We start from the raw sequence: 23,019 nt of genomic DNA, 5'->3' as shown, positions 1-23,019 counted from the left end.
CACAGGCCTGTTCTTGAAGTTGGCTTCCCATCTCAGCAGAAAGAATGATTTTCTTCTACTGGTCTCTAGTGCATTGTTACTGTCAGCTCTCCTATGTCTGCTGTGCTTCCCAGCATACTTTCTGCATACACCAATCCTTAGAGTATTTCTCTCTAATCTTCTCCCTAGGTCATGTAACTCTTAACAAGCGTTAGGAGTTTTATAATGGATCTAGTGGAAACAATACAGTTGCAGTACAAAATTTCATTTATCAAACAATTTTAAAACTTGGATTCATGAATTTCTGAAAGCTTATTTTTAAAATATCTTGTGTTATGTACATTATTGAAGTAAATACATAAATATTTAAATTTTTATTTGTTAATATAAGTATATAGTTTTTAATATCTAAATGCTATAATTCCAATAAATGCTAACTATCTTTTTTTTTTTAAGGTACCAGTATTTTTTGCAAATTAAACAAGACATTCTTACTGGAAGGTGGGCTATTATACATTTTTAGTAATAAGTTTAAGAATACTCTTAGTTCTATATTAAGAAATTCAAAACCTTTGCAAACTATTGAAAAAAGATTACATATAACATTAATTCCTTTCATCAAATAAGTTCATTACTTAATAGTTAAAATATAAGTCAACATAATGGAAATTTCAAGTGTAACTAGTATATTATAAATTATCGTGCTTTTGAAATCATTGTGTGTAACTTTGGGCTATGTATTTTCTCTTTTGTTTTATTAGATTGCCCTGTCCTTATAATACTGCTGCCCTTTTGGCTTCATTTGCTGTTCAGTGTAAGTATCAGCCCAGGATTTTATTTTTTATTGATTTTTCGAGATGGAGGAAGGGGGAGAGAGAGAGATACATTGATCAGTTGCCTCCCATACTCACCCCAATCGGGGGTGGAACTCATAACCCAGGCATGTGCCCATACTGGGAATCAAACTCATGACCTTCAGGTGCTCTGTACAAAGCTCCGACCAACTTAGCCACACTGGCCAGGGCCGGCAAATAACATATAATTACACTAGAGGCCTGGTGCATGAATTCGTGCACTGGTGGGGTCCAATCGGCCCACCCCAATGGGGGCCGATCAGGGGTGGGGCCAGCCAGGGCAAGGGGCCTCAATTGTTCCAGTCATTCCGGTCATCTGCTATTTGGTCGCTGGACTTTTATTTTATAGGATTAGCTTAGCCATAACAAAATATCACAAATTTGTGTGGCTTAAACAACAGAAATGTATTTCTCTCACAGTTCTGGAAGCTAGAATTTGGGGTCAGGGTACTAGCATAGCATCGTCCCATACACCAGAAAGCGGTGGATTGATTGCCAGTCAGGGCACATGCCCAGGTTGCAGATTCAATACCCAGTCCAGTGAGTGCAGGAAACAACGGAATAATGTTTCTTTCTCTCTCTCCCTTCTTCTCTCTGAGATCTATTAAAATGAATGATAAAAAATGTTCTGTAAGTATGGTTTTAACAGGAAGGACATTAGTGAGCTATGAAGTGAAAAATTCGTTATAACACATATATACAGCATGACCCCATTTTTCAAAAAAATATTTATTGATTTCAGAGGAAGGGAGAGGGAGAGAGAGATAGAAACATCAGTGATGAGAATCATTGATCACCTGCCTCCTGTACGCCCCCTACTGAGGATCTAGCCCGAAACCTGACTAGGAATCAGATCGTGACCTCCTGATTCATGGGTTGATGCTCAACCACTGAGCCCCACCAGCCGGGTCCCATTTTTATCAATACCAGGCACATGAGGTACATTGGCAAGATCTCACTCCTAGACGAAAGTCTGAAATTGCCCAAACTCCTTTGCAACTAGGTTTCTGGATATGAATTCGTTTCTACCGATTGGATGCACTTGCACAATATTTTGAAGGCAGAAGTAGGGCAGAGGCATCTTCCTGCAGTTTGGGCTGTTTGCTGCTGGTGATCATGTTTGCAGAGATGTGGAGGTTTTCTGCAGCAGAATCCAGGCTGTGCACAGGCAGTTGTGACAGAGGCAGTGTCCATTGACCTGTTTTGTGGGAGCTGGGGGGCACTTGTGGGGCTGGGGGGGACTTGCGGGGGCAGCAGTTTCCTGATACTCGGGTCACAGCTGCTCCAGAGTGTCCTCGTATTCAGTTGTGTCTGAGGGGGCAGCTCCTCCCTCTGAGCAGGGAATCTTTCCTGGGGGCCCAGCCTAATACCCACTCCTCCAGTTTTCTGATGATTTCCCAAGCACCAATTCACTGTGCTAAATTCTTTCCTGCCTAAAATAGCAAAGATCTAAAAACATTTTGGATCCTCTACTTCCAATGAAAACAATGCTGCACAGGGTCAGGTATGAGAAGTGGGTGAGGTGTTGCAGAAGGCTCCCTTCTTTGAGACTCAGCTTCTTCTGTAGAACGGAGACCAAAGATTATCTGTTCATATTTACTGAAGACTGTGGCAGCTGTGTTTCCCGAAAATGGCAACAACATTTCCCATTTCTCCTGTGGCCTTGCCACTTTCTGCTATGTCCTCTCTCTTGAAGCAGGGTTGACATCTGACGCGCTGGTAGCCAGTACAGTGATTCCCCACAGAATTCCAAGGCCAAGGCTGAAAAGGCATTGGGGCTGCAGCCCCGCCCACTCTGCCAGAGTTTCCAGCTCGGGCCCTGCCCACACCACTCGGGGCTCTGGCTGGCACTGAGCATTGCCCTCCTGGCTCTCTTCCCCTCCGGTTGGCAGCCAAGCGCCTCACTGCACACCATGGCCCACCTGCTGGTGCTGCTCGGCCCAGCAGGCGGGGTAAGAGCCCACGTTGGGCCTTGCGCCTCCTGGTTCCTATGTGCTGTCGCCCCGTGGCCCCTATTCCTGCCGCTGCTCAGACCGGGGCCAGCGCCTGGGTGCTGTGCTCGTCCTGCGGGGACTTCTGTGGTCACCAGGAAAGCCTCCCCACCCCATCCCTGATTCCGGCACCCTAATCCCAGGTCCACTTCCACCAAAGGAGAACTTTGCCCGCGTGGCTGTCTGAGACTGAGCACCTCCAAGGTCCCTGGACTCCATATTTCTGCCAGCCAAGGCAGTTGGCCGGCTGGCCCTGCCCTGATCAGGGTATTGGGGGCGATCTGGCCCAGATCAGGCTGGTTGGCTGCCACAGTGTGTATCATAGCCACCGGATGTTCTGGTTGTCCTGGTCATGCCGCTGTAATGGTCGCTGGGTTTTTATATATATAGACTAGTGGCCCAATGCACGAAATTCATGCACGGGAGGGGGGTTCCCTCAGCCCAGCCTGCATCCTCTTCTATCGGGGACCCCTTGGGGATGTCCGACCCCCAATTTAGGCCTGATCCCTGTGGGGCCTAAACCGGCGGTCGGACATCCCTCTCGCAATCTGGGACTGCTGGATCCTAACCGCTCACTTGCCTGACCACCCCTAACTGCCTCTGCCTGCCTTCCTGATTGCCCCTAACCCCTCTGCCTGCCTGCCTGCCTGATCGCCCCTAACTGCCTCTGCCTGCTTGCCTGATATCCTCTAACTGCCCTCCCCTGCCAACCTGATCTCGCCCCAACTGCCCTCCACTACTGGCCTGATCTCGCCCCTAACTGCCTCTGCCTGCCTGATCATCCGCAATGGCCCTCCCCTACCGGCCTGATCTTGCCCCCAACTGTCCTACCCTGCCAGCCTAATCACCCCTAACGGCCTCTGCCTCAGCCACCACCACCATGGCTTTGTCCGGAAGGAAGTCGGACGTCTGGAAGATGTCCGGTTGACCTGGTCTAATTACAGTATTACCCTTTTAGTGGCATAGATAGATTATATAGGATAGGATTGCTTAAATGGGGGGAAAAGCCTTTTTCATTAGGAGGAGATGCTCTTGGCAGACAAAAATACATAATCCCTATATCTGGACTGATAGCGAGCCATATGCATTATACTGCCAAACTGGTCATTAAAAAATTGAACTGTTTTCTTACCTTACACCAAACAGCTGTTGCCCTTAAAACCCCTCCTTAGCCCCCACCTTAGGTTCTGCCTTCACAGTTCACCCTGATTAGGTTCTGATTGGTCAGTTTCTATGCCAGTCAGCATCAAAAGCTCCGCCTTCTAGGCAGCCATTGGCTCCTCACACTTTACCCAGATTTGGTTCTGATTGGTCAGTTTCTATGCCAATTAGCATCTCCGGGCCTATCAACAGACCTGATCAGAGAGGCGGGGCTGATCTGCAGAGGCCCAAGAGAAAGAGAGGCAACTGCTGATCAACAACTGCCACGGAGACTACGGATCAATCCCTGCTTTTCTCTCCAGTCCTCTCTTCGGGACTGATCCACAGCCCCCTCGGCAGTCAGTGCTGTGTCGGGGTGCCTACAGCGACGGCAGTCAGTGCTGGGTCCCCATGGCAACCCAGCACTGACTTCTGGTCGGTCGAGCCTTTGATCGTTTTGGATGTTACGGGCCCTGGGTTTTTATATATTAAGATGGTCTGTATTAATAGTACATTGCATTTAATGTATAAGTTCTTTAGACATAAGTTGCTGTGCAGAAGAAAGTGACTGCAAAGGAAATGTAATGACACTTCCAGTTAGTTAGCAATTACTTCAATTCCAGAAAAAAATTCTCAAGGTGTTTTAAATCTAGAAGAATGTTATATGCATTGTTATAACTTGTTTAGATGGTAACAGTAGAAATATAAATATTTTACTTCCAGAAATATAATGTAATTCATGACTTTGCAGATTTGGCTATAAACATTAAAAAATATGTTTATTAAAGTGAATATTTTTCTTTCATTTATTAGCTGAATTTGGAGACTACAACCAGTCAGAAAACTTGCCAGGCTACCTCTCAGATTATTCTTTCATTCCTAATCAACCTCAAGAGTTTGAAAAAGAAATTGCAAAATTACATCAGCAACATACGTAAGGATTTATTTACTTTTCTGCTTATTTGGTAAACTTTTTTGGCGGGTTAATCTTCACCCGAGGATATTTTTAGAAAGAGTGGAAGGAAGAGGGAGACAGAGAGAGAAACATCAATGTGAGAGAGAGAGACATCGATTGCTTGCATACCGCACAAGCCCTGACGGGGTCAGGGTTTGAGCCTTTGACTGAAATTGAATCCGAGAGCCAGTGCTCTAACCACTGAGCAACCAGCTAAGGTGGTAAATTTCTTAATGGCATCTTTTCTAGAGAAATGTTTTAAACTTTTTAAATGTAATTGTTATATTTACTTAATGTAGAACAGTTACTATTATATAAAATAGTATAATTGTTATAAAGAAATGTAGCTGATCTATTTAAAAGAAAAACCATTGCTTATTTCATATGAGACTTGTTTTCATTTTTACTAAGAACTATAAAGGTATATGTAAACAGAAATTTATTTGCTATTATATAAAACTAGTGGCCTGGTGCACAAAAATTTGTGCTCTCAGGGGGGTCCCTCTGCCCAGCCTGTGCCTTCTCACAGTCTGGGACCCCTCGGGGAATGTCCACCTGCTGGCTTAGGCCTGCTTCCCGGGGGATCGGACTAAGCTGGCAGTCAGACATTCCTCTGGCAGCCCGGGAGCCCTCAGGGGATGTCCACTTGCCAGCGGGGAGCAGGCCTAAGCTGCAGTCGGACATCCTTAGCACTGCTGAGGAGGCGGGAGAGGCTCCCGCCACCACCGCTGTGCTGGCAGCTGTCAGCCTGGCTTGTGGCTGAGCAGAGCATATCTCGCTAATTAGCCAATGGGAAGGGTAGCGGTCGTACGCCAATTACCATGTTTCTCTTTTATTAGTGTAGATTGCTAGTTTTCATTATATAAACTTTTTTTTACCTTCACCTGAGGATATTTTTTCCAGTGCTGTTCAGAGATAGTGGAAAGGAGGGAGGGAGGAAAAAATACGTTGATTTGAGACATGTCAACTGGTTGCATGCACCCTGACAGGGAGTGGAGCGCAAACCCACAATCCAGGCACATGCCCTTGACCAGGAATCGAACCTGCAACCCTTCAGTGTGCAGGGCCTCGCACTAACCACTAACCACTAACCACACCAGATAGGCTATAATCTTTTCATTAAATAAAGTTTTATATTTTATATAAATATATTAAGGTGATTTTTATTATATAAAGTTGCCAGGAATTTTAGAATATTAATTATATGTTCACAGTCTACTTACCAATTCTTTTTCCGTTTTTAGCTGTGTGAAGGGACTTTTTTTTTTTAGTAATAATGAGCCAAGAGGAGAAAAGGAACTTTATATAGTACTTAATTAATAAAAAAAATAGCCCTTTAAAGATAGTAGCAATTTTTCACTCATTACAGTATTCAACTTTGATATTTTATGTCTAATATTCTGTTACATAATCTTTTTCAAGAAGAGAGCTATTGTTTTGAATAGAAGGTAATATTGTTTATTGGGTCAGAGATCAGTTTGGCTTTAACATACCATTCAAATTACTCATGTAGAAGTTAAGGTGGTGTTGCATATTGGCTGAGAGTGTGAACTCAAGCCAGAATGTCTGGATTGGAATTCTGGTAAGGTTCCATACTATCATGTAACCTTAGCCAGATGGTTCTGTGTCTCTGTTTCCTCATATGTAAATTGGGAATAATAAAAGTTACCTACCTCTGAAGTTATTGTAGGGATTAAGTAAGTTTATACATAAAGTATTCAAGACAGCGCCTAGCACATAGTAAGCACTGAAGAAATATTAGTTATTATTATATTTATTATTTTTTCTCACTAATAATAGTAATTATTATCATTTTATTTAATTGATTTTTAGAGAGAGAGAGAGAGAAACATTGATGTGAGAGAGAAATGTCGATTGGTTGCCTCTCATACATGCCCCAACTGGAGATCAAACTCACAACCTAGGTATGTGCCCTGACTGGGATGATGTGCAAGACCTTTCAGTGTATAGAATGATGCTCCAACCAACTTAGTCACACCAGTCAGAGTTAGCTCTGACTATTAAAGAAACTTTTATTTGGTAATGGCCTTATTTATTTAATACACATTGGCAAACTATAGCCCACTGCCTATTTTTTATGTCCCATGGGATAAGAATGGTTTGTATGGTTTAAATGGTTGGGAAAAAAATTTTAAAATAATAACATTTTGTGGCACATGACATATTGAGAAATCCTAATTTGTGTCCATAAATGAGCACTTCCTGGAACACAGATTCCCTCATTCGTCTACATGTTGTCTGTGGTTGCTTTCACATAACAGCAGTGTTTAGTAGTTGCAACAGAGACCATATGGCATGAAAGCTAGCTCTTTCCAGTAAAAGTTTGCTGACCCTAATCTAAAATAAGACTCCTGAATGAGAATATTAAGACTGGCCTAATGTGGTAAGGGAGCTATTTTGGTCTAAAAGTAAATGCCATTTATAATGAAAGTTCTATACATAGCATATCCAAATCAAGGATTTGAAGATAAACCCAATTTATAAAAAATTTACCAATAATGAAAAGTCTCCTGCAAGGAAAAAGATTATAAATTTAACAAGGTATTAATTATATATTTCTGTTTGGTTTAAAGAAATGATTCTTCAACTCTTTAAACAAAGAAAAAAATAGAATCATCTAGTTTAACTGGGGATGGTGTGGGAAAGATAGAATATTTAGCTTAATTGAATTGTAGACAGATCTGAAATATATCTGCTTTTTTTGAGGAATCTCATTTTTATCATAAATTGGCAGGCTGTTGGTCCTTTTTTAGTATCAGTAGTGAATGAGAGGCTTATATCTTTGTTTTTGTAATTTGCTGCTCTTGCTCTGCTATAGTCTGATAACAACAGATAACTAAGGTTGTTAGAACAGTATATATAATATAGAGGTAAGTCAGTTTTTAAAGGCATTTAAAATTATAGTTCTAAAACTTGTGTTTATAAGAATCACAGGGATGTTTACTATCTGTTGTGAAAGACTAATTTTTCTCTACTCTGTCATGGAACAATACTTCTAAAATCTTCTATAATAATAAAAGCATAATATGCTAATTAGACTGACGTTCTTCCAGGCGACCTTCCGGACGAAGCTGGGGCTGCCCGGGTCCTGGGTGCCTGCTGGCGGCTAGAGAGAAGCCCAGGTCCCGGGTGCCAGAGGGAAGCCGGTGCTGGTGCCGGCAGCCGGGGGGAGGAAGGCCTACTCTTGCATGAATTTCGTGCATTGGGCTTCTAGTATATAATAAAAATTAATTAATAGAAAAGTAAAAAGGAGAAATAAACACAAAAAATTACAAGCCATTTTTTTGTTAGATTCAACAGACATGAAATTACTCCACCAAAATTCTATAAAACTCTGATTCTCTCAGTTTCCATATTTGTTATGAATCAATGCCTGTCTGTGCACCATTCTCTGAGAAACACTGCCCAAGAGTTTGTCTCAGAATCTGTGTTTCAGAAGCAGTCTGTAATTTAAATGCAGATGTACACAAACACACTAAGTTATGTCTGGGAATGAGTGGCTTTCTAACAGCCATAGGAGCAGCTGTGAACTTTTAAAACTTAATGAATTCTTATATTTTTCAAAAATGAGAAAATATTGTACAAAATAATAATTTGTGTTACTGAAAATGTACCCTCCAGATAAGTTAGATGTTACTGTACATAACTAAGAGGAGCGGTCATGCATGGTGTTTTGTAAAAGATTTAATTGGGATGCTGAAAAATGTCCAGATAAATAGCCTTTTCAATTTGGCCATATTTGTGATTGATTTAATTTTTAACCTAATGATGTCTTTACAGAGGCTTATCTCCTGCAGAAGCAGAATTTAATTACCTGAACACAGCACGTACCTTAGAACTCTATGGAGTTGAATTCCACTATGCAAGGGTAAGTGAAGAAATCTTACTTTGATATTGATGAGTTAGGCTCTATTGACATAGTAATGCCTAATAGCATTAGGTAACAAATGTAGTAACTAGTAAGTGCTGCCAGTATAGTTACACTGAAAATTTCCTTTAAGTGTAAGTATTTTCATACTCCCTTAAGATTCAATACCTAATGAAAATGGTTGAAGTAGATTTTTGATGTTATTTTTCTTCAAGGAAGTGATTTATGTAATCATGATAATTTCTGCAGAGCATAGGAGACGGTACCTTTAGAATTTTTATTTTAAAAATAAAGATTAAGTTATAGGAAAAGTAATTTTTTATATATTTAACTTTTTTTATAAGCATTATCATAAAAGATGCTTTCACCACACTTATTTTACTTTCATCATTTAGCGATGTTAAACATTTTTATTTCTATAGCACAAATGAAGCATATTAATATATTTTGGCTGTCCCCTTCCCCCCAAATCCCTTCATTAACTGGCTGGTGTTGCTCAGTTGGTTGAGCGGTTGCCAGTTCGATTCCCAGTCAGAGCACATGCCTGGATTGTGGGCTCCATCCCCGTAGGGGGCATGCAGGAGGCAGCCAATGGATGTTTCTCTCTCTCTCTCCTCTTCGCTCTAAAAAAATCAATTAAAAAATCTTTTTTAAAAAGGTGGAATTATGATCACTAGCTTCCCCACAGCACTCTTGTTTTTTAATTGAGTCAAACGTGGCTGCTTCCAAAAGACTATATCCTCCTGCCATAAGGATATTTGTGAGTGGCTATTCTTAGTACACCTGGATTCCTTCTCATATTTTATCAAGAGGTTATATTTCTGTAGAAGTAACTGGAGTACAGCTATTATCTGTAACCAGTGAAAAGTGGGAATATATAGGTAATCATCGGTTATGTTGGTGATAGGTTTTACATTCTCTTGGGACAAATTGCTGAGCCTAATAAGAATAGCAGCCTGAAAGGGAGATAAGTTTTGTTTAGTTATTTTGAATTTATTTTAATTTATAGATATACACAGACAAACAATGGTTTGAGAATTCAAAGTTCTACTTCATATAATGGTTTTATTGTTTAGGGCCTCACCTGGTTATGTTCTGAGAGGAGCACTAAGTCTTATATTTCACAAAGCTTATGTCAGTCCCTCCTTTACAAATACAATGAGCCTAGCCGTCATGGCTCAGTGATTGAGCATTGACCTATGAACCAGGACACAGTTCAATTCCTGGTCAGGGCACATGCCTGGATTGTGGGCTTGACCCCCATTGGGGGGCATACAAGAGGCAGCTGATTCTCTCATCATTGATGTTCCTCTCTCTCTCTCTCTCTCTCTCTCTCTTTCTCTCTCTCTCTCTCTCTCTCTCTCTTTCTCTCTTTCTCTTTCTCTCCCTCCCTCTCCCCCCATTACTCCCTGATACCAATTTTAAAAAATATTTTTTAAAAAACAGAATAATTTGCTTTCCTAACGTTACTATATCTGATCATTCTTAGTGTTTGTGACTTGGAAATCTGTGTAACGCCGTTTAAAATGTGTAAGTCTCTGTCATAGACAGCAAGAGCACTGCTCAGCTCTGGTGCTCTGAGTTGCTCTGAATCCATATATTCTTCTAAATTCTTCCCCACTATGCCAGGGCAGGTTCCTTCTCGAACCCTGCCCACTGTATGAACTATTGGGAACTTGAGTCCAGGTTCCTCTTTTATCTTCCATCCACTAGATGCAGTTGTTGGGTCTGACCGCCTCTGCCTAGGGCTGGACCTCCTTGGACATCAGGTCTTAGAGAAGCAATGAGAGGTTGTGGGTGTGTAAGAATGAGTTTTTATTGCAGAAGCCAGTGGCCATAAACCATTAGACAAGACAGTCCTTCATAACAGTATCTCAATCAGGCAGCCGTACATGGGTGGTGAATAGATACCTTTTCCACATAGTCGCACCTCTAATAGTCTCTGTACCCACAGTAATTATCTGAGCAGTTGCACACTGGCCACTAGACCAGTGGTGGCGAACCTTTTGAACTTGGCGTGTGAAAATTTTGAAAAACCCTAACTTAACTCTGGTGCTGTGTCACATATAGAAATATTCATAATTTTTTTTTTTGATATTTGCAACCATAGTAAAAAAAAAAGATTTATATTTTTGATATTTATTTTATATATTTAAATGCCATTTATCGAAGAAAAATCAACCAAAAAATATGTATAAAATGAACAAAAACAGAAAAACAATGTACATTTAGGAAAAAATAATAATAAAAACAATGATAATCAAATGGTATGAAAACTAGAAATTAGTGACTTTTTCGGTGCTGAAGTTTGTCTGCTAATTCTTCGATTGCAGGTTCATACTTGGTGAACTTCAAGGCCAAGCACGCGCCAGTAACTTCATCTGTTAGCCGGTTTCTTTTGTTCGTTTTAATATTATTTAATGCTGAGAACAAAGTCTCACAAAAATATGTTGATGAAAAAATTGTTAGCAAAGCCATCGCTCGATTTTTTTATGTCGCTAAAAGTGTCAGGTACTCTGTTCCAAGCACTCAAAATTTCTTGTTCGTAGTTGCACTCTTCTTCATTATTCAAATGATTTCGTTCCAGATTTTCAAGTTTCGACCTTAAGTCGACAAACACATGAGTCCAAATGCTACCTTGAAAATCTGCAAGTTGCATCTCTAAATTGTCCATTTGCATCCATTGGAAATCCTTTAATTCCAAAGTATTGTAAACAACTACATCCGGATACTTAATTATTTTAATGGTCTGTTCTAGGCTTCTAAATTGGTCGAATCTTTCGCTGAACTGTTCAAATAATGAGTTTACTATATTCTGGTACATAAGTATGGACTCCATTACACTCGTTGTAGTGGCCTTCTCGAAATACTTTTTTATCCAAGGAAAATACTTATAAGTTTTAGTTTCAATATCTCACTTGAAAATTTTTTTTTAAAATATATTTTATTGATTTTTTATTTTTTTTTTTATTTATTTTTTTTTTTTTTATATTTTATTGATTTTTTACAGAGAGGAAGGGAGAGAGATAGTTAGAAACATCGATGAGAGAGAAACATCGATCAGCTGCCTCCTGCACATCTCCTACTGGGGATGTGCCCGCAACCAAGGTACATGCCCTTGACCGGAATCGAACCTGGGACCTTTCAGTCCGCAGGCCGATGCTCTATCCACTGAGCCAAACCGGTTTCGGCTCACTTGAAAATTTTAAGTTTACTTTCAAAAGATTTGATGTATCCAAACATAACGTCAATACTTTTGCCAAAACCTTGTAATTTTAAGTTCAGTTCATTCATATGAACAGAGAGATCTGTAAAAAACATCAAATTGCTGACCCACTTATGATCATTGATCTGAGGAAAGTTTGCCAGATCCTTCTTCTCAATAACTACCGTAATTTCTTCAAAGCACTCCACAAATCGCTCAGGTACTTTACCTCGACTCAGCCATCTCACATTATTGAACATCAGTAGTCCACTGTAGGTTGAATCAACTTCCTGTAAAAGTACAGAAAATTCTCGCTTGTGAAGGGGTCGAGAAGCTATAAAATTCACAATTTTTGTTACAACTGACATTAAATCATTCAATTCTGAGAATCCCGATTTGGCACACAACACCTCCTGATGGATAATGCAATGAAAAGGTACAAGTGGATGTCTAATTGCTTCCATAAACAATTTCAGGAATCCCACATTTTTTCCCACCATATTTGGATCTGTCGTGACTGATACAATTTTAGAGATATCAATGTTTAGGCCACTGAATGTTTTTATAACAACCTTACATATTTCGTTTTCTGATGTACTTATTGGCACTGATTCTAACTTTATCAACTCTTCTCTCATTGTGAGACCATCAGAATATCTAGCAATAATGGCCAACCAAACATTTGATGTGACATCAGTAGTTTCATCAAGAGAAATCGAAAAATATTTACAACTATTTAAGTCTTTTTTTAATTGACGTACGTTTTTGTTAAGATCTATTATTCTGTCTTTGATAGTATTTCTACTGAGTGGTAACTCAGAAATTCTTTTAATAATACCTTTATTTTTTATATCGTGAAATAGAGCTGGTGCACATCTTAGAAATGTTTCCTTAATAAATTCTCCGTCACTGAGGGCTTTTCCATGCTGAGCTATGGAGTGAGCAATACAGTAACTTGCTGATGTTAAATTTGTAAAGCATCTTACAAATTTAATGATGGAATTTGATTGACTTTTATAGAGGTGTAGCTGCCTAGAAATGTATTCCTTCCTTTCATCGGTACTTTTTTTCAAGAGCTGGCAATGATTAGTTTCAAAATGTCTCTTTACATTCCACGTTCTGCTTACTACCGTTTCATTACACAGTATGCACAATAATCTGTTGTTTCTGTCGACAATCCCGTACATCTCAGTCCATATGTCTTGAAAGGGTCGGCCACTGCTACTTCCACTTCCTTTATCACTCAATCTTGCTTTTTTATTTTTTTGATTCTCCATCACAAGGCTGCAAAAATAAATAAATATAAATCACGGCGTTTTTTATAAAAGGTTGATAGGTTTCTTACCTATTAACTTTTTGCAGTGTTGTTGCACTGACTGCTGGTGCAAAACAATTCAAAGATAGTATGTATAACCAACAAATATATGGTGCTGTAATCAATTATCTGACACACAGAATGTCTCGTCGAGCACTGTTGCACTGTATATCTTTTTCTTCTAACCCTCTCACTCCTGTCTCCTAACGAACATGGCGATCAAGTGTGTCCGTTTGCTGAATGCACCCGAACGCACGGGAAGCTTACCCGAGGCACATGTTGGCAATAACGAGGCCGTTTCCAGAATTGGGCATTTTGTCACTCGAGTAAAAATAAAATGTCTTGAGTAAAGATTAATCTCTTTATAGTGCAATTCTTAACCTTTTTATATTAATGTCAATATTGGAACAATGTATCTTGGATGTTTTCTCTATGTGTCTTTGCAATGCAACACCGATGTACATGTTTACATCCGGTTTTAGAATTGCATTATTGATCATGAGTAACGTGAGTAATAATATTACTCGAGTGATGCCGAACTCTGGCTGTTGCGAGAGACAAATATTTGAATTATGCAATTTTTTGTCTCTGTCGATGCGTGTCACCCAAAATGAGTTTGCGTGTCACCTCTGACACGCATGTCATAGGTTCGCCATCACTGCCCTAGACTCAGCACCTCACATCATAGTGGTGCCTAAGCTCTCTGCCTCAGCAGCTTCTCTAGCCTCTCTGGTTCAGCAGCTTCTCCTGTCTTCCCTGCCCAGCACACTGGTCTCTGTAGCCTCACATAGTAACTACCTCCGAGCTTCTCTCCCAGCTCCATCTCTCCAGCACAATTCTTCACACTCCAGCAGCCTAGCTAGTCAGTAATCTGAATATTACTCCAGAGACAAAGATGGCTAGTTTCCAACAGTGATATCAGTCATTTGGGTTACAGAAGGGCACAGCGTACTGGGAGACCGCTGTGGCCTTGCACCTGCTTAATCCTTGGGTATTCTGATTAGGATTCCCATGATCAGAGCAGCCTTGGCATACTGATAACAGGACTCTGGCGTGGTTGCCACAGTCTCTCTTGAACTTTTTTCTTTAAAATGTGCCCCTGGCACCCTCACTCCCTATTTGGAGGCTATTACCTTTGAACATGATTCTCTAAAATGTAACATAGTGGTCAGTATTTGTGCAACTAAATTTTGTTTTTATTTTAATAAAGTTTAAAACCAGTGGAAATTTAATATGTGAACTAAACTGTGGTTAACAATAAAAAGACCACTACATTCAGTCATTTTAGTCATCAGTTTTTTCTCTTTTTTTTTTTTTTTTAGTTTATTGATTTTTAGAGATAGAGGGAGGGAGAGAGAGAAACGCTAGTGTGAGAGTGCAACATGGATCGACTACCTCCTGCACACCCCTTACCGGGGATCCATCCCGCAACTCGCAACTCGTGCATGTGCCCTTGACCAGGAATGGAACCGGCAACTTCTTGGTGCACAGGACACCAAAACCACTGAACCACACAGTGCTCTTATCAGTTTTGTAAAGGTAGTTTTGACTGCTATCTGTTATCTCTGACTGCTATCAAGGAAAAACAAAGAGTGTTAAACTACCTTTTTTAATTTTTCTTAATTAAATTTATTGGGGTGACATTGGTTAATAAGATTATATAGGTTTCAAGTGTACATTTCTATGATACAACATAATCTGTATATTGCATTGTGTACCCAACACTCAAAGCCAAATCATCTTTCATCACTATATATTTGACCCCTTTACCCTTTACTATCTCCTATTCTCTTCCCTTTGGTAACCACTGTACTTTTGTCTGTGTCTATGAGTTTCAGTTTTATATCCCACATATGAGTGAAATCATATGGTTCTTAGCTTTTTCTGACTGACTTATTTCAGTTAGCGTAATATTCTCAAGGTTCATTCATGTTGTTGCAAATAGCAGTATATAATTTTTTTCCTATGGTTTAGTAATACAGTATTCCATTGTATATATGTACCACATCTTCTTTATGCAATCCTCTATCAAAGGACACTTTGGTGTTTCCATGTCTTGGCCCCTGTGAATAATGCTGCAGTGAATATAGGAGGTATATATATTTTTGCTAATAAATGTTTTCAAATTTTTCGAGTAGCTAACCAGAACAGGAGTGGCTGGGTGTATGCTAACTGTGTTGTTTTTTTAATCCTTACCAGAGGATTTGTTTTTATTGACTTTTAGAGAGGGGAAGGGAAAGAGAGAGAAACATTGATTGGTTGCCTCCTGTATGCACCCCGATGGGACTGAACCCACCAACTTTCTATGTACAGGATGATGCTCCAATCAACTGAGCCACCCAGCCAGGGTGTGGTAACTCTATTCTTAATTTTTTTAGGAACCGCCATATTGTTTTCCATGGTGTTTATACCAGTTTACATTCTCACCAGCAGTGAATGAGGGTTCTTTTTTTCTCCACAACTTTTCCACCACTTGTTATTACCTGTCTTATTAACAGTAGCCATTCTAACAGGTGTGAGGTGGTATATCATTATCGTTTTGATTTGCATTTCCCTAATAGTTAGTGAAGTTGAGCATCTTTTCATATGTCTGTTGCCATTTGTATGTCTTGGTAGAGATGTATGTTCAGGTCTTCTGCCTATTTTTTAATTGGATTGTTTGTTTAGTGTTGAATTCTTTTTGGATTTTAACCCCTTGTCAGAGCTGTTTGTAAATATCTCCCATTCAGTTGAATGCCTCTTTGTTTTGTGGGCGATATCTTTTGCTCTGCAAAAGCTTTGTACTTTACTTTTTTAAGCGACATGGCTGGATTTTACACATAAATAACCATGTTATTTATTAATTTAAGGTAAGATATTTTGTTATTCAAATTATTAGATTGTAAAACTCTCTCAGAAAGTCTTAAATGTAGAGTACTGGATTAAAGTATTTTAAAAATTTTAAATGGTCAGAGTTATCCAGAAACATATTTTGTACAGGCAAAAAAAAGCCAGGAAAGGTTTCTGTTGTGTGTGGATATAAAAAGCTTAAGAAGAAAATGTACAAATGTTAAGTGAACATGAAGGGAAATTTTGTGGCATCAGGAACAAAAAAGTAGAGGGGAGAGGATACATAAATAGAATACTTAAGTTTTAATTGACTATCAGAAGCAAAAGTGTGTAAGTCTTAGTGCATTCATTGTGGTGGCTCTGTTATGTGCCTTGCAGTGTTGGCACTAAGGATTACTTAGTGAACAAAACATCAATTAGCCTTGCCCTCATGGAGCTCACAATATAGTGAGGGAGAAAAAAAATGGAACATGTATTAACAGTTAAATATGTGGGGCCACGAAGGGGAACGTACAGATTGCTATGGGGTCATATGGCAGGAATATCTACTCCAACCTGGGACCAGAGGTAGGGAAGCCTTCTGAGAAGAAATAATTTACTGAAGCCAGAAGAATGAATAAGACTAGCAAAGAGAGTGGTTTTCACTGTAGAGCTGTCAGCATGAATGAAGACCTGAAATAACTGGAGAACATGGAATATTTCACACAATGAAAACTGTTAGTATGTCTAGAAGATTAAGTGAATAAGGGAAGAGGATATAAAAGTAAAGAATGAATGACACTTCAGGATAAAATGGAAAATAAAAATGATTTGGGGAGATGAAGCAGGGGGATGTTTTGGTTTACTGTTAAACATATTCTAAATAGTTGGTGTTTTTCGGTGGTGGGGAGGGGGGTGTTCAGTTGTATGAGTTTTAACACATGTATAGATTCATGTAACTACTACTGCAGTCAGAATGCAGAACAGTTCCATCACCCAAAAAAAATCTCACTCACACTGCCCCATTGTAGTCCAGCCTTCTACTTACACCTATTTTCGGACTCTATTTTTGGACTCTAGTTTTGTCTTTTCTAAAATGTCTTGTAAATGGAATTCTGTATATTACGTTTTGAGACTGGCTTCTTTTACTTTCAGTAATGAATTTGAGATTTTCAAAGTTATTGTGTGTATCAATAGTTCATTCTTTTTATTGTTGAATATTATTCCATTGTCTAGATATACTGTGGTTTGTTTATTCAGTTACCCACTGAAGGACATCTGGATTGTTTCCAGCATTTTTTTTTTATTAATAGACCTACTGCAAACACTTATTTACAAGTTTTTGTACGAATTTAAGTTTTTATTTCTGTAGGGTAAAAACCACAGAGTGGGATTGCCGGGTCATATGGTACATGCATATTTAGCTTTATGTGAAATTGCCAATCTGTCTTCTAGAATGATTGCACCACTTTGTATCCCCATCAGCAGTATTTGCAGGTTCTAGTTGTTTCACACCCTTTTTAGCATGTGGTACTGTTTGTTTTGTTTCTTAAGATTTTCTATAGGTGTGTTTTATCTCATCATGGTTCTATTTTGCATTTCCCTGATGACTAATGATGTTGCACATCCCACTTTCTGTGATAAATGTCTCTTCTGGTGTTTTGCCCATTGTCTAATTTGGTTGTTTCTTTTCTTGCTCTTGTGTTTTGAGAGCTCTTTATGTATTCTAGATATATGTTTTTTGTTGGATATATGATTTGCAGATGTTTTCTCCCACTCTTTGGTTTGCCCTTTTATTGTCTTAACAATGTATTTCAAAAGGAAGTGATGGATTCTAATATTCATTGTTCAGTCACTGATAAAACATTCTGAAAATCAGCAAGATATAGAAGGTTTTAAAATTACAGTCAGCAAACTTGACTTCTATGTAGATTACTATCCCCAACAACTTCCGAGTATGCATAATTTCTGAGCACAATGCAGTTGAGCTAAAAACAATGACAAAAAGATAACTTTAAAAATTCTCCAAATAATCTAATGAACAAAATAAACTGATGAACAAAATAGATCCAGAGACGTAGAAGCATGGACAGACTGACAAATCTTATAGGAAGGGAGGTGGGGCGGGAAGGTTGGGGGAGGAGAGATGAACCTGGGAACTTATATGCATATATGCATATCCCATGGACACAGACAATAGTGTAGTGAAGGCTGGGGAGGGGCAGGTGTGAGGGAAGGGGGTCAATGGGGAAAAAAGAAAAGAGTGCACATCTGTAATATTTTCAACAATAAAGATAAATTTTTTAATTTCTCCAAATATTTGGAAATTAAGAAACATACTTCTAAATAAACCATGGGTACAAATACTATCATTATTTCTACCCAACACTCTGTGCTTTCTCTCAGACACTCATCTAGAAAGAATAATAATTAGTTACCCCTGAGTTGGTGGTTAGGATTGGTTGATGATATAATGGATAGCAAAGTAATCTTGAAAATAAAAAATAACTTGAATATATCAATACCAAAGAACATGTGTTTTAAATTTTTGTAAAGAATTTCTGACCTTTTAAAATGGAAAAAGCACTATCAGGAGTACTACCTAGCTGGCCTTGGCTAGGTAGATCAGTTGGTTAGAGCAGTGGTTGGCAAACTCATTAGTCAACAGAGCCAAATCAACAGTACAACGATTGAAATTTCTTTTGAGAGCCAAATTTTTTAAACTTAAACTATATAGGTAGGTACATTGTTATTAACTTAATTAGGGTACTCCTAAGGCTTAGGAAGAGCCACACTTAAGGGGTCAAAGAGCCGCATGTGGCTCATGAGCCGCAGTTTGCCAACCATGGGGTTAGAGTGTTGTCCCCATATGCCAAGGTTGCAAGTTCGATCCCCAGTCAGGACACATACAGGAATGAACCAATGAATGCATAAATAAGTGGAACAACAAATCAGTGTGTCTCTTTCTCTCTCAAATCTTTCTATCTAATAATAGACAAACATGGTAATTAACCGTACCTTCGACATGCTTCCCATTGGCTAATCAGGGCGATATGCAAATTAACTGCCAACCAAGATGGCGGCCGGCAGCCAGGCAGCTGAAGCGAACAGGAGGCTTGCTTGCTCCAGTGATGGAGGAAGCCAAGGTTCCCCGCCTGCCGCTGCCAGCCTCTGAGCTGCACGCTAAGAAACAGTGTTGCAATTATAGAAGCTAAACAAACCCAAGAAACCTGCTTTCAGCAGCCGAGGTCTCAGAGCTGGAGCCAAGCCTCAGAGCTAAAGCCGGCTCTCAGTTCCAGTGACAGCCATAGAAGGTAAATAAATCCCAGAATTAAAAAAAAAAAAAGAAAAAAAGGAGAGGTTGGGAGCTTCAGTCACCCGCCAGCCTGAAAATGGCCCTCAGCCCCTCACCCAGACTGGCCAGGCACCCCAGTGGGGCCCCCCACCCTGAAGGGGGAGTGACCAGCTGCAAACAGCCCTCAGCCCCTCACCCAGACTGGCCAGGCACCCCAGTGGGGACCCCCACCCTGAAGGGGGTGTGACCAGCTGCAAACAGCCATCATCCCCTCATCCAGGCTGGCCAGGCACCCAAGCGGGACCCCCACCCTGATCTGGGACACCAAGGCAAACCAGCCAGCCCCCATCCATGCACCAGGCCTCTATCCTATATAGTAAAAGGGTAATATGCAAACTGACCCTAACAGCAGAAGGACTGAGAGTGACTGGTCACTATGACACACACTGACCACCAGGGGGCAGATGCTCAATGCAGGAGCTGCCCCCTGGTGGTCAGTGTGCTCCCATAGGGGGAGTTCCCCTCAGCCACACAGGTTGACGGGCTGCGAGTGCAGCAGCAGTGGTGGGAGTCTCTCCCGCCTCCTCAGCAGTGCTAAGGATGTCCCTCTGTGGCTTAGGCCCACTCTCCGTGGGGAGCACGCCTAAGCCATTAGTTGCACATCCTTCGAGGGCTCCCAGGCTGCCAGGGGGATGTCTGACTGCCAGCTTAGGCCTGTTCCCCTGGGGAGCAGGCCTAATTCAGCAGGTAGACATCCCCCAAGGGGTTCCGGAATGCGAGAGGGCATAGGCCGGGCTGAGGGCTAACCCTCCTCCCCCCGAGTGCACAAATTTCATGCACTGGGCCTCTAGTCAATTAGTAAATAAAAAATTTAAATGTCTTGTTAAATTAATAGTTTGAGGGCTCACTATACCGAAAATCAATCAGTATTTATTAGACTGTGAGCATAGAATAAATGAACATTATAGAGCTAGAATATCTCTATGCCATGGATCCTCAAGTTCAATCTCTGTTTTGTAAGAATGTTAGCATAATGTAAACTCTGTGTTTACTTAAACTGATTTCTAGTTATACAAATGTAAGTGTAATGACAGAAGCTTGGTTTTTGGTTTTTATTTAGGTATAGGATGCTCTAAATTAACCCTAAAACAAATTACCAAGTTTTAGGCTTAATTGTGAATATCTTTCTATAATAATAAAAACGTAATTGCTAATTAGACCGGACATCCTTCTGGACGAAGCCAGGGCTGCGAGGGAAGCCCAGGTCCCACGTGCCTGCTGGCAGCCAGAAGGAAGCTTGAGTCTCGGGTGCCAGAGGGAGGCCGGTGCCGGCAGCCAGGGGAAGGAAGGCCTACTCCTACATGAATTTCATGCATCGGGCCTCTAGTTTGTAATGATGAAGATAATTACTGAAAAATAACTTTTGCCCTTCAAAGTTTCAAGAAAGGAAGCTTAATGATGCTATTTTGATTATTCATTGAATATTTATTGAGCATCTTCTATGTTCTAAGTCCTGTTATAGACATAGTAGAAAGAGCAGTGAGTAAAGTAGATATAACCCAACCCTCATGCCGCTTGTATTCTCATGGACAAGACAGACTAAAAAAATAATTGAGTAATTAGAGTACATAGTGTATGGTTCCTTGGAACTAAAGTTCAATAACAGGCAAAATACCTGTTTATACTGATAGAAGCCAGAATAGCAGTCACCTATGGAGGGCTATTATTAGCAGGAAGGCTAATGAGGGAGCCTTCTGGAATTTTGAAAATATATATGTTGGTTTGTGGTGGTTACAGAGAAGTGTAGATACGTATGTCAATTCATGTGTGTAAAGTCTTGTGCATTTTACTATATATTGGATTTTCTTGCAGTTAAGTAAATATGTAATATATCACATAGTAATAAATGCAGTGCAGACAAATTAAGGTGAGAAAGGGGATTGAAACAATAAAAACTGAGGTATTATGATAGGAAAGGCCTAACTGAGAAGATAAACAGACCTGAAGGAGTCATGCTGATATCTAGGCGTAGAATGTTCTAAGCAAAGAAAATTGCAATGAAAGGCCATGGTATAGTGTACATCAAGGAACAGCAAAGAGAACAGCATGGCTGCTGCAGTGTAAGCTAGGAGTGTATCAATGAGGTCAGGCAAACCAGGACTTTATAGCACATTTTAAAGACTTTGATTTTAATTATAAGCAAAGCCATTTTTAAGAGACAGTAATGACTGCTCTTTTGAGAGTATTCTGTAAGGCACTAAAGCAGTGATGGCGAACCTATGACACGCGTGTCAGAGGTGACATGCGAACTCATTTTTTTGGTTGATTTTTCTTTGTTAAATGGCATTTAACTATATAAAATAAATATCAAAAATATAAATCTTTGTTTTACTATGGTTGCAAATGTCAAAAAATTTCTATATGTGACACGGCACCAGAGTTAAGTTAGGGTTTTTCAAAATGCTGACACGCCGAGCTCAAAAGGTTCGCCATCACTGCACTAAAGGAACAGACCAGCCTGGAGACTGTTCCAGAGATCCACGTGAAATTTAATGGTGGTTGTCGCTACTGGGTGGTGAAAAGTAGTCAGATTCAGTATATATTTTGAATATGGAAGTGCCAGCATTTACTGATGTGTTGGTAATGAGGTGTGAGAGAAAAAGAAATGAGGTGTGAGAGAAAAAGAATTTGGGAATAATTAGAGAAATGGAGTACGTCACTAAGTTGGGAAAGATGAGAGAGAAGCAAGTTTCAGAGGGTGAATCAGGAATTAGTTTGGGACATACTAAATTTTAGAAGATTTTTATTCCAAATGAAGGAGGCTAGGCCGTTCAACAGGTGGAACTGGAGTTCAGAGGAGAGGTCTGGACTAGAGATAAACATTTGGGAAACTTCAGCTTTTAGGTAACTAAAGGCCCAGTGCATGAAATTTTTGCACTGGGGGCGGGGGGATTCTCAGCCCGGCCTGCACCCTCTCGCAGTCCAGAACCCCTCGGGGGATGTTTGGGATCCCTGGCTCCTTACCGCTCACCTGCTCACTCCTTACTGCTCGGCACACTGCTCCTGCACTGGTGGGGTGGGGGGCGTGGTCTGCAGGGATTGGCCTGCTGTGGGAGCACCGCTGATCGCCGAGCGGCGCTCCCACTGTGGGAGCGCACTGACCACCTCCTGCATTGAGCATCTGCCCCCTGGTGGTCATTGCACATCATAGCAACTGGACAACCGGTCATTCTGGTAGTTCCGCCATTCGGTTGCTGGGCTTTTTTTATATAGGATATTTAAAGTGATGAGATGAGAGCACTGCAGGAACATGCCTAGTAGATATTGGAGGGAAGAAGTCCTTGGAGCTGAACACTTAGCAATTCAGAGGTTAGAAAGATGGGGAAGAACCAGGAATGACACCAGGAAGAAGTAGCATTTTATATAGAAAGAAAGCCTTTCTGTCAAAGACACATGTTTGTCTTTGAAGCCAAGCGAAAACTATGTTAGAGGATTCCTGGTTAGAAATGTGTAAGCTCCTGGTGGCCTTGTAAGAGCAGTTTGGGACATAGAGTGAGGACCAGAGATTGATTAGGGAGTATTTTAAAA

At 40.3% G+C, this 23,019-nt stretch overlaps 1 protein-coding gene across 11 annotated transcripts in view; it reads left to right on the top strand.

Annotated features, from left to right (window-relative positions):
• PTPN4 (protein tyrosine phosphatase, non-receptor type 4) overlaps positions 1 to 23,019 on the top strand; it is a 206,652-nt gene that overhangs the window by 69,163 nt on the left and 114,470 nt on the right. For all 11 annotated transcript variants that reach the window (XM_023762515.1, XM_014464397.2, XM_014464400.2 and 8 more), the window contains 4 exons: positions 436 to 480; positions 741 to 793; positions 4,778 to 4,898; positions 8,721 to 8,808. In XM_023762515.1, coding sequence (XP_023618283.1) covers positions 436 to 480; positions 741 to 793; positions 4,778 to 4,898; positions 8,721 to 8,808 — 307 coding nt within the window. The remainder of the gene's footprint in view (positions 1 to 435; positions 481 to 740; positions 794 to 4,777; positions 4,899 to 8,720; positions 8,809 to 23,019) is intronic.

This window comes from Myotis lucifugus, unplaced genomic scaffold, assembly GCF_000147115.1.
Source record: "Myotis lucifugus unplaced genomic scaffold, Myoluc2.0 scaffold_247, whole genome shotgun sequence".
Classification (NCBI taxonomy): domain Eukaryota; kingdom Metazoa; phylum Chordata; class Mammalia; order Chiroptera; family Vespertilionidae; genus Myotis; species Myotis lucifugus.
This window is presented reverse-complemented; position numbering and strand designations above follow the sequence as displayed.